This window comes from Pempheris klunzingeri, chromosome 21 (assembly GCF_042242105.1).
Source record: "Pempheris klunzingeri isolate RE-2024b chromosome 21, fPemKlu1.hap1, whole genome shotgun sequence".
Lineage (NCBI taxonomy): Eukaryota > Metazoa > Chordata > Actinopteri > Acropomatiformes > Pempheridae > Pempheris > Pempheris klunzingeri.
In genome coordinates this window covers 21,828,534-21,839,925 of record NC_092032.1, presented here as the reverse complement: position 1 = coordinate 21,839,925, position 11,392 = coordinate 21,828,534, and the positions used below count along the sequence as shown (strand labels likewise).

The window sequence follows — 11,392 nt, the reverse complement described above, 5'->3', positions numbered from 1 at the left end:
AAATATCTCAAAATTATATTTTTAGTGAAATATTCCTTGTAGTGAACGTTGTCAGTCTTTTCCACAAAGAGAACATTACAAGCAGCAATCTATCAATGATAAAACAATACACTTTAACAGTAATCAACCTGCTCTACTGCCCGGCTCTCTCCATCCTCATCAAATATAACAACATCCTGATGGAGAACAGAAATACTTCTTTATAAATGTCATCACTTAAACAACTCACTGCCTTAAAACAGGTTATTTTTCTGTTCCTGCCCTTTTGAAACAACAGAACCCCATGTGTGTATAATCACTAGAAAGCCAAGGAGGTCCTCTTTACAGTGTAGTAGAACTCAGATAGACTACATTAATGATGCCTGACTCAGACAGAAGTGAACTGCCAGATCTGAAGATAGTAAGGGAGTAGCACCCCAATCATCAGAGCACAGTGGATGGGCTGGGGGGGTCTTGTTTTATCATGTTCTGGAAATAGTACGAGCGTGACCCATTGGCAGCACAATATGCAAGTACAAGGGACTTGAATCGGCCAACGGTCGCCAGTCCAGGTTGCAGAGGAGCTGTGCAGTGTGGGAGAACTTGGAAAGGTTGAAACCAGCCGGCTGCTGCATTCTGGATGAGCTTCAGAGGTCAGATGGATCGTGCAGGCTGAGCAGCCAGGAGCCAGTTGGAGTAATCCAGGCACAATGGTCCTGAACCAGAAGCTGCACCAGCTCCTGGGTGAAGAAAGGGCTCCGGGCTAAAACACTATGGTGGAGGACAAACAAAAAACATGTACAGAGGCAGTGACTGACCGTAACTACATGACTGAGCTTCAGTCATAAGATGAATCTGAGAGGTGAATGGCTGGTGATGGCAGAGGACAAAGTAGTTAGAGTGGATGCTGTGAGCAGGCTGGAGCTGCACAAGCGTTGGATGCAAGCAGGAGGACAGAAAGGCAGCTGAAGGGTTATCCTGAGGCACAAGGGAACACAGTAACAGGCCAGGAACAGGTGAGCACAGGTGTTCAGCAGGGAGAGTGAGCAAAGGAGCTACACAATACACAAACCCAGACAAGGAGAGACACTGGAAACAAGGGAAAAACTCCAAACGTGGACTTTATTCATTTTCTTATATTCATCATTTTTATGGGTCATGAAAACAACCAGCACATCGTCAAACTGTCTTTGCTTTGTTTCAATCTTTCTCTCTTTTTTAGTGAATGGTGGTCTGCAGGAGGTTCTAGATGAACATAAGATCAGCCTGAGGAGGAGATGTGAACGTGTGACTGAAGGAAGTGATGAAGCAGGAAGTGGAACCTTCCTCAACACAATCTACACTGAGCTCTTCATCACAGAGGGGCAGAGCGAAGAGGTTAATACCCAACATGAGGTGAGGCAGCTGGAGACGACTTCCAAGAAGAAGACCCTCCATGACGCTCCAATCAAGTGCCAGGACATCTTTAAAGCCTTACCTGGCCAGTGGGGACACATTAGAGTCGCTCTGACGAACGGCGTCGCCGGCGTTGGAAAAACCTTCTCAGTGCAGAAGTTCACTCTGGACTGGGCGGAGGGTTTGGAAAACCAAGATGTCAGTCTGGTGGTTCTGCTTTCGTTCAGGGAGCTGAACCTGATCAGAGACGAGCAGCTCAGTCTTCTCAGGCTGCTCCATGTTTTCCATCCAACGTTACAGAAGGTCACCGCAGAGAAGCTCGCCGTCTGTAAACTGTTGTTCATCTTTGACGGCCTGGATGAAAGCAGACTGTCACTGGATTTCAACAACGAGGAGGTCGTTTCTGACGTCACCCAGAAGTCGTCAGTCAACGTGCTGCTGACAAACCTCATCAAGGGGAATCTGCTTCCAGCGGCTCTCGTCTGGATCACTTCCAGACCTGCAGCAGCCAATCAGATCCCTCCTGCATGTGTTGACAGGGTAACAGAGGTACGAGGCTTCACTGACGCCCAGAAGGAGGAGTACTTCAGGAGGAGAGTCAGTGATGAAGATCTGTCCAGCAGGATCATCTCACACGTCAAGGCCTCCAGGAGCCTCCACATCATGTGTCTGATCCCAGTCTTCTGCTGGATCACTGCCACAGTTCTGGAGCACATGTTGACTACAGACCAGAGAGGAGAGCTGCCCAAGACCCTGACTGACCTGTACTCACACTTCCTGCTGGTTCAGACAAAGAGGAAGAAGCAGAAGTACGAGGGGGGACATGAGACGAGTCCACAGGAGCTGATGGAGGCTGACGGGGACGTTCTCCTGAAGCTGGGGAGGCTGGCGTTTGAACAGCTGCAGAAAGGAAACATCATGTTCTACCAGGAAGACCTGGAGCAGGTCGGTCTGGACGCCACAGAGGCCTCGGTGTACTCAGGAGTTTGTACCGAGATCTTCAAAAGAGAGAGTGTGATCTTCCAGAAAACAGTCTACTGCTTCGTTCACCTGAGCGTTCAGGAGTTTCTGGCTGCAGTCTACATGTTCCACTGTTACACCAACAGGAACACAGAGGTGCTGAAGGACTTCCTGGGAAAAGACTATGATCACTCATCCCTGGATGTCTTCTTGAAGAGAGCCATGGAGAGATCCCTTCAAAGCAAAAATGGCCACCTGGACCTGTTTGTCCGCTTCCTTCATGGCCTCTCTGTGGAGTCCAACCAGAGACTCTTAGGAGGCCTGCTGGGTCGGACAGACAACAGTCCAGAAGTCATCCAGAGAGCCATCAACATCCTGAAGGAGAAGAAGACCAGCACCTCTCCTGAAAGAAGCATCAACATCTTCCACTGTCTGACGGAGATGAACGACCACTCAGTCCATCAGGAGATCCAAGAGTTCCTGAAGTCAGGGAAGAGATTAAAGAAGAAGCTCTCAGAGATCCACTGCTCAGCTCTGGCCTACATGCTGCAGATGTCAGAGGAGGTTCTGGAGGAGTTGGACCTGGAGAAGTACAACACATCAGAGGAGGGACGACGGAGGCTGATTCCAGCTGTCAGGAACTGCAGAAAAGTTCGGTAAGTTCTTAAAATAGTGTTCTGTTTGTTCTTGAGTTGTTTCAAATACTTTGACAACAAAAGAAAACATTGACTCTTCAGTTGGTTTTGTTTTCTAGCTGTCAAATAAATGATCACAGCCTTCTGCTTATTTCTAATAATTGTAATATTGTTGCTGTTCTTCTATCTACCTTCCTTTGGGTGATGGAGGCCTCATACAGCCCTGGTAAAACAAATGCTGCACTGCAGAGGTGTGATGTCAAAGCAAAGCTCCAATCAGGAAATGTTAAACTATTCCGTCATCACATGCATGATATCAATATCAGGTGTCCTCTTTTATAATATGATGCTTTGTAATTTCTGTTTCATGACAGGCTGTCTGGCTGTTCTCTCTCAGAGAGTCACTATGAAATCGTGGCCTCAGCTCTGAAGTCCAGCCCCTCCCATCTGAGAGAGCTGGAGCTGCGTCTTGATCAGCAGAAAGAGTCTGGAGTGAAGCAGCTGTCTGCTGGACTAGAGAGTCCAAACTGTGGACTGGAGACTCTGCGGTCAGTTCATGAATTTATCATAGTAGTTCATCACTTTAAACACCTGAAGAAGTTTCTTCAGAAATTATCTCTTCGTTCCAAATGGCTGAACATTAGTGAGAAAAAGGTGATAAATGGAGTGTTTGACAGGACGGTTGTGCAGCTTCCACAGAGTCACTGTTTGGTCCTTCAGTCAGTGAAGATGTAAGAGGAGCTCATTTCCATACACTGGTATCTCAGTCCTGCCTCTGTCAGTGAAGGCCTGAGCCAAATATCTTCAACTGGATGTGAGGGATTTTAAATGTTCTTTAACAACAACATCACCTCAGGTAGAGCAGCCATTGTCTTAGATGCTGACAGCAACATGAGCCGTCGTAGCAGAAACAAGTCGATGTTCACCACTACACCTGATCAACAATTATATAGACTGTTGAATGACAGTCAGTCTACCAGGTGCTGTCCTGACCCAGTCCCTGCTACATCTTTAAGGACTGCTTTGAGTGCAAGCTTCACCCTGTCAGACTCATCATTAACATGTCTTTTTAAGGTGGATGTTTTCCAGCATCCATTACAATCACTGCTAGAAAAACCACCCCGAGACACTGATGTCCTAAATAACTAGAGGCCTGTATTAAACCTTTCATTTTCAAGTGAGACACAAGAAAAGGTTGTTTCTGAAAGTTCACCAGCTTTCTGAACAAAAACATTTTTCTATAAAAGCTTCAGTCAGGGTTCATCTACATTATGTATTGTTTGTTCAGCCTGGACGCCTGGGGGGTCAGCTGTGCTCCTCTGGCCTCAGCTCTGAAGTCCAACCCCTCCCACCTGAGAGAGCTGCAGCTGAGGGGAGGCGACCTGCAGGATTCAGGAGTGAAGCTGCTGTGTGGTTTTCTGGAGAGTCCAGACTGCAGACTGGAGACTCTGAGGTACTAAACACCACGTTTGACTTGTGTGTTCAGGTTGATATGATGTGAAGGTTGTGCCACTGAGCTGCAGACAGAAGGCTGATATCCTACTGATCCACACTGAGTGTCTGAATACATAAAGCAGGCACATTTATTTGTACGGCTCCTTTCAGACTCCAGTTTGATCATGGACGACAAGGTGTCTTTTTATTCCCCAAGAGGTGAAATGATGAAGCCAATGCCGTCAATGCCAAAATACAAAGTCATATACAAATATATGAGTCTGAGCACAAATTCAGAAGATGACTATTAAAGAAATGCATGATAAACTCAAACAACAGCACAATGTAAATAGACACAGACTTCATTCCTCATTGGCTGCATGAACCTTTGGGGAGAAAACTTCCAGAAGAAAACAATGTGCTCTTCTTCAGTGCTCTCATTCACTCACAGCATCAGCAGCTTCATGTGGTGATTGATATAGTGCGTCTACAAAAACTGACCTGACCCCAACAAGGTAAACAGAAAGGTTCCCTTTTAACAACATTCACCATTGTGTGTTTCTGAATCCTTTAAACTTATTTATATAAAACAACAAAACATCTATTTATTAACTAAATCATTCCTGTTTTTAACTCAAAAGTAATTAAATGAACTTCAGTTACAAAGCTGACTTCAATGGCAGCTACACAATTCAAAGTGCTTCCAGGGACAGAAAGCACAATAGAAACAAGACATTAAACTGCAGGTAAAAGATGATAAAAGCACAAGAACATAAACAGTTCAAGCTGAAGAGAAGATGCATTAAAAGACCATAAAAGCTTGTTTCAGTCTGTTTTCTTCTTCAGTGGTTTAGTCCATTGTCTGCAGCAGAGAAATGTTGAGCTGCACATTTCAAACTGTAATAAAGATCAATGTGCACAGAAGGATTCACTCTGAACCTCTTAAACAGCTGATTTTCATCTCATGTTCCCGTCATGGTTTAAATAAGTGGTAATAAAAAAGACATGCATACAAAGAACAGATCAATAATCTCTGTTTCAACTATCAGACAATAACAAATATATTCAGGATTTTCTTTTTCCAACATGTTTCTGAAGCTTTCTGATGCTTCTAGTGACTGAAGAGTTTAAACTGAAGAAGCTGTGATTTTATGACTCCACTGTTCCTAACAGAAATATTGGAGATGACTTTTGTTCTTTGGCATCTTTCAGAAGTTTGGGATCTGGAGTCGAATCTTAAATCAGTTTCTGAGGGTTTTTATTGTGTTTGGCTGTTTGGAGATTTACTAAACGTCTCCGTTCTAAACCTTCTTCAGCTCTGAGCTGATTATTAAACGTTGAATGATTTCACTGAACATCGTCTTCTAAAGTTACATCATTTATTCTTTATTCAGATTGAAGGACTGCAGACTGTCAGAGGTCAGCTGTGCTCATCTGCTCTCAGCTCTGAAGTCCAACCCCTCCCATCTGAGAGATCTGGAGCTGAGTGTGAACGAGCTGCAGGATTCAGGAGTGAAGCTGCTGTGTGGTTTTCTGGAGAGTCCAGACTGCAGACTGGAGACTCTGAGGTCAGTTCACTGACTCTCTGTCACTATTGTAGATCTGATGTGTTCAGTTAACAACTGAACCTCATTTCTGTTCATATATAACTAAGATGCATGAAGTTGTTCATTTCCTTTCTGAGTTGAGTGAGCAGTCACAACAGGTTTGTGCTTCTTGAAGAAAGTGTAGGAAATGTTCTCTCTTAGTTTTAAAGGAAATGAATGTTTAGAATTGTTGGTAAATGGTCACATCTGAATCCAGAAGAACCTCTGAACTAATATCTGTTTTAAACTGATCAAGTTTACTCACTGAAGTAGAAACATTTCTTTGGGTTCTGTTGATTTCAGTGTGTTCACCAATAATGTCTGATCACTGACATTGATCTTCAGAACACACTCACTCATATATAGAGGGACTCTCAGAGATCAGAGCCTGTTTCTAAATGCAGCTGTTTAAAGGACCAATGTAGAACTGATCCTCTGATTCCAGACCTGACTGAGATCAGCAGCATGTTATTGATCATCAATAGGTGTCTGAATGTTGTGCTGACATTTGGATGATGTCTGTAGAAGGTGGACATGATGCTGATCCACAGTAACTATGAGAAAGTCTCTCTGCTCCTTTTAGGGAAAAGCTCATATTATGACTGAATGTTTGTCTCCATCATTTATTCTTTATTCAGATTGATGTGCTGCAGTCTGTCAGAGGTCAGCTGTGCTCATCTGGTCTCAGCTCTGAAGTCCAACCCCTCCCATCTGAGAGATCTGGAGCTGAGTTACAACGAGCTGCAGGATTCAGGAGTGAAGCTGCTGTGTGGTTTTCTGGAGAGTCCAGACTGCAGACTGAAGACTCTGAGGTACTAAACACCAGGTTTGACTTCTGTGCTCAGATTAATATGATGTGAAGGTTGTGGTAACGTTAAACTTGTGAAATTATTATTATTATTATTGCTGTTATTAAATTTATCAGCCAATGGATGTGCGTTTGTCCGAGGATATAGCCTCTCCGTCCTTGGGAGCTGGATCTCTCCTTCACTGTGGTGCTCCCGGAGGTTTCTCTTTTCCCACTGGGTTTTTTGAGTTTTTCCTTCCCGAAGAAGGAGGGTCATAAAGGGCAGGTGATGCCTCGGACTGATCCATTGGCCTCATCGACTGTTGGACTCTTTATTCGATTGTTTGTTTGCTTACATTTCTTGTTTATTTCAATGAACTTTGTAAAGCACTGTGAGACACTCTGTTGTGATATTGGGCTATACAAATACATTGAATTAAATAATTGAATTGAATAAACTTGTGATACTGAACCACACTCAGTATGTTAATGCTAAAGTGTCTTTTCCTCTAAATCCATCCTGACATCTTTGGCATCTTTCAGAAGTTTGGGATCTGGAGTCGAATCTTAAATCAGTTTCTGAGGGTTTTTATTGTGTTTGGCTGCACAACATGAGTTTGTAGAGATGGAGCCACTGGTGGAGCTGCAGAGTTGAAGAGGTGACGTCACTGCGTCTTTACTGAAGAAGCGGCACGTTGTCATGAATATTAATGAGAGCTCAGTGTCACTGTTTGTATTTTACACTGTTTAACCTGCATCCTGTTGGCTTCAGCTGTTTGGAGATTTACTAAACGTCTCCGTTCTAAACCTTCTTCAGCTCTGAGCTGATTATTAAACGCTGAATGATTTCAGTGAACATCGTCTTCTAAAGTTACATCATTTATTCTTTATTCAGATTGAGGTGCTGCAGTCTGTCAGAGGTCAGCTGTGCTCCTCTGGTCTCAGCTCTGAAGTCCAATCCCTCCCATCTGAGAGATCTGCAGCTGAGTGAGAACGAGCTGCAGGATTCAGGAGTGAAGCTGCTGTGTGGTTTTCTGGAGAGTCCAGACTGCAGACTGGAGACTCTGAGGTCAGTTCACTGACTCTCTGTCACTATTGTTGATCTGATGTGTTCAGTTAACAACTGAACCTCATTTCTCTTCATATATAACTAAGATGCATGAAGTTGTACATTTCCTTTCTGAGTTGAGTGAGCAGTCACAACAGGTTTGTGCTTCTTGAAGAAAGTGTAGGAAATGTTCTCTCTTAGTTTTAGAGGGAATGAATGTTTAGAATTGTTGGTAAATGGTCACATCTGAATCCAGAAGAACCTCTGAACTAATATCTGTTTTAAACTGATCAAGTTTACTCACTGAAGTAGAAACATTTCTTTGGTTTCTGTTGATTTCAGTGTGTTCACCAATAATGTCTGATCACTGACATTGATCTTCAGAACACACTCACTCATATATAGAGGGACTCTCAGAGATCAGAGCCTGTTTCTAAATGCAGCTGTTTAAAGGACCAATGTAGAACTGATCCTCTGATTCCAGACTTGACTGAGATCAGCAGCATGTTATTGATCATCAATAGGTGTCTGAATGTTGTGCTGACATTTGGATGATGTCTGTAGAAGGTGGACATGATGCTGATCCACAGTAACTATGAGAAAGTCTCTCTGCTCCTTTTAGGGAAAAGCTCATATTATGACTGAATGTTTGTCTCCATCATTTATTCTTTATTCAGATTGAGGTGCTGCAGACTGTCAGAGGTCAGCTGTGCTCATCTGGTCTCAGCTCTGAAGTCCAACCCCTCCCATCTGAGAGATCTGCAGCTGAGTGAGAACAAGCTGCAGGATTCAGGAGTGAAGCTGCTGTGTGGTTTTCTGGAGAGTCCAGACTGCAGACTGGAGACTCTGAGGTCAGTTCACTGACTCTCTGTCACTATTGTTGATTTTATATGCGAACTTAACAAAAGAACATAATTTATGTTCATACATAACTTACATTTGAAAGGGCAAAGGTAAATTTGTTTATATAGCACCATTGAGACACAAAGCAATTCAAAGTGCTTCATGGGGACAACATAATAAAATCAAGAGATAGAAACATCAAAATTGTATGTAAAAGATAATAAAAGTAGATGCAAATAAATAAAAATGCGTAAAATTGACTTTGAATCAGCAGAAAATGTTCAGTGTTTGTTGTTACAGTAATTATTTGTAAATGATCACATCTGTATAAAAAAGATTCTCTGAACTCATATTTGTTTTAAACTGATACAGTAGAAATATTTCTTTGGTTACAAACACACCTATAGTGGACTTGACTGAGATCAGCAGCATGTTATTGATCAATATGACATGAATACTTCTCTGAATGCTGTGCTGACATTTGGATGATGTCTGCAGAAGGCTGATATCATCATCATCATCATCTTCATCATCATCATCATTTCTTCTTTATTCAGATTGTGGGACTGCAGTCTGTCAGAGGTCAGCTGTGCTCCTCTGGCCTCAGCTCTTAAGTCCAACCCCTCCCATCTGAGAGAGCTGGACCTGGACTACAACGACCTGCAGGACTCAGGAGTGAAGCTGCTGTCTGATCTTGTGAAGAGTTCAGACTGCAGACTGGAGACTCTGAGGTCAGTAGGGGGTCTGACTGCTGGTCCATGCTGGTTCAGCAGTATTTAATGAGGTGTCCCTCCAGTTCAACCCTCCACTGTGTCAACACCCCAACAAGCCAGAGGTGCCTCTTCAGGGAGGTCAGAAGTGTTTGACGAGAACTTTACCACTGCCCAGGGCTAACACAACAAATCAGTGATTTTCCCCTTTGAGTAGAGTATCTTTCCTCTCATGGTTCGTTTCATCTGTGTGTTCTTTGATTCTACCTCAAAATACAAGATGAAAAGTTCCTGTCAGACGTTTGAGGATTCATTTCTTGTTTGTTTTGTCTGCTGTGATGTTCTTTGGATTCAGACTAATGACCAGTTATTTCCTGTCATGCAGCAGACACCATGAGCGTTACCATGAGTAGTAGTTTGATCAGTTTGCTCGTGGCAGCACCGTGAAGCCGGCTGACCCAAACAATGAATAATTCTTTCAAACTGGATCATTAACTTTGGGGTTGTGTTCATCCCTGCAGGATCAGTGGTGAGTTGATCACAGCTGCCAAACAATGTGAGTATCGAAACAAAGTCCCCAATTCAGCAAACTGTTGTTCATTAAAATCTGATTTTATGAGATCATGTGCTTGTTGTACAACATATTTAAAAAAAATATTCATTTCCATTCTTGTCTTTTACAGATGATGATGATGCAAAACTGGATGTGAGAGAAAACCTGTCAGACGCCGAAACGGTGAGAAAGGGGCAGTGAAGTCCTCCATCATATGACGTGATACTTGGACAGTTATTGGGGTTCCACCACTGGAAAAATTGTACTGTATCGCAACTGCAAACAGAAATTATTCTTACTTGTTTGTTAAGTACAGTATCCTGAACTCCTGAAACAGCATAATCACGTAAGCCATTTCCTTATTAAGACCTGGATACACCAAAGCATCAAATGTAAAGATCCAATAAGTTTCTCTCTGAAGCAATTTATTAAGATAATCTGATACACTGCTCCAAAAACTCAATTCCGCTTTCAAAAGACTGTTGTTTTGTTCATTGTTGTTTTTTATGTATTTTCCAAATGCCTGTTACCACAGAAACAAAACAGTTATTGCAATAGAAGTTATATTGTGCTCTGTTCCTTCATATTAATAACTGTCTACTACAGCACCAGAGTGATGTTTTGTATTGTAAGACAGACATGAAAAAATGTGAAACTGTCCTTTAGCTAATGAACAGAAGCACCAAACCTGCCACACATGAGCACGTGTGACGACTGAAGGACATTTGATGTGATGGAGTCACAGTTTCAGAAGGAACAAGGCCTCTTTCTCTGGACTGTATTCTCATTCTCATTTTAGGGAGGATCTCTAACGACGAACTGCCTTTGTACCTTCTTTAATTCCAGGCTCCATTTTCCTTCTCACCTGAACAGACACCTGAGTCTTCATACAGGTAATCATCTACAATCTACAACTGTTCCAACTTCTTACATGATTCATCAAGTTTTGTGTCCAAACAAACACACGAGCAGTCCCAGCGGTCAGGACCTCGTTTAGAAAAGTGGTTGTAGAATCCAAACCAATCCAGCCGCCTCATTCCTCCTTCAGAGCGCTCTGTGGTCCCAACCCCGTGCCCCTCCTCTGTCGGGCCGGCCTAAAATCAGCCGGTCTCGGTGCTCTGATTGGTTGTTTGTCTAATGGAAGACAAAGTGAGAGGTTCCAGGTCAAAACAATCGGACGGATGTCTTATAGCCACACTACGGCATCACCACGTGCCACGGTTAAAACCAACATCAGACATTTCACCATTCATCTGTTTGGCTCCAGCTTCTACACACAGATAAAGATGGAGGGCGGCGATGTGTCCCACCAGTCTTAAAGATCACATCCCAGCCAACATGTCTGCTGTGCTGACTGACAGACAGAGGTCCCCTGGGTGCTGCCATGCTTCCACCACAACCACTTTCCCTGTGCAAGAACACCCGTCAGCAGATCATGTGACCAGCGGCTGAACGCTCGTTG

At 43.3% G+C, this 11,392-nt stretch overlaps 1 protein-coding gene across 8 annotated transcripts in view; it reads left to right on the top strand.

Moving 5' to 3' along the window:
- The window catches only part of LOC139220926 (NLR family CARD domain-containing protein 3-like), a 32,806-nt gene that overhangs the window by 17,655 nt on the left and 3,759 nt on the right, over positions 1–11,392 (top strand). For 3 of the 8 annotated variants that reach the window (XM_070852820.1, XM_070852810.1, XM_070852809.1), the window contains 11 exons: positions 1,202–2,990; positions 3,344–3,517; positions 4,258–4,422; positions 5,798–5,971; positions 6,628–6,801; positions 7,672–7,845; positions 8,502–8,675; positions 9,225–9,398; positions 9,899–9,933; positions 10,061–10,113; positions 10,777–10,823. In XM_070852820.1, coding sequence (XP_070708921.1) covers positions 1,202–2,990; positions 3,344–3,517; positions 4,258–4,422; positions 5,798–5,971; positions 6,628–6,801; positions 7,672–7,845; positions 8,502–8,675; positions 9,225–9,398; positions 9,899–9,933; positions 10,061–10,113; positions 10,777–10,823 — 3,133 coding nt within the window. The remainder of the gene's footprint in view (positions 1–1,201; positions 2,991–3,343; positions 3,518–4,257; positions 4,423–5,797; positions 5,972–6,627; positions 6,802–7,671; positions 7,846–8,501; positions 8,676–9,224; positions 9,399–9,898; positions 9,934–10,060; positions 10,114–10,776; positions 10,824–11,392) is intronic. The other 5 variants (XM_070852811.1, XM_070852812.1, XM_070852813.1 and 2 more) reach the window with 5 other exon arrangements.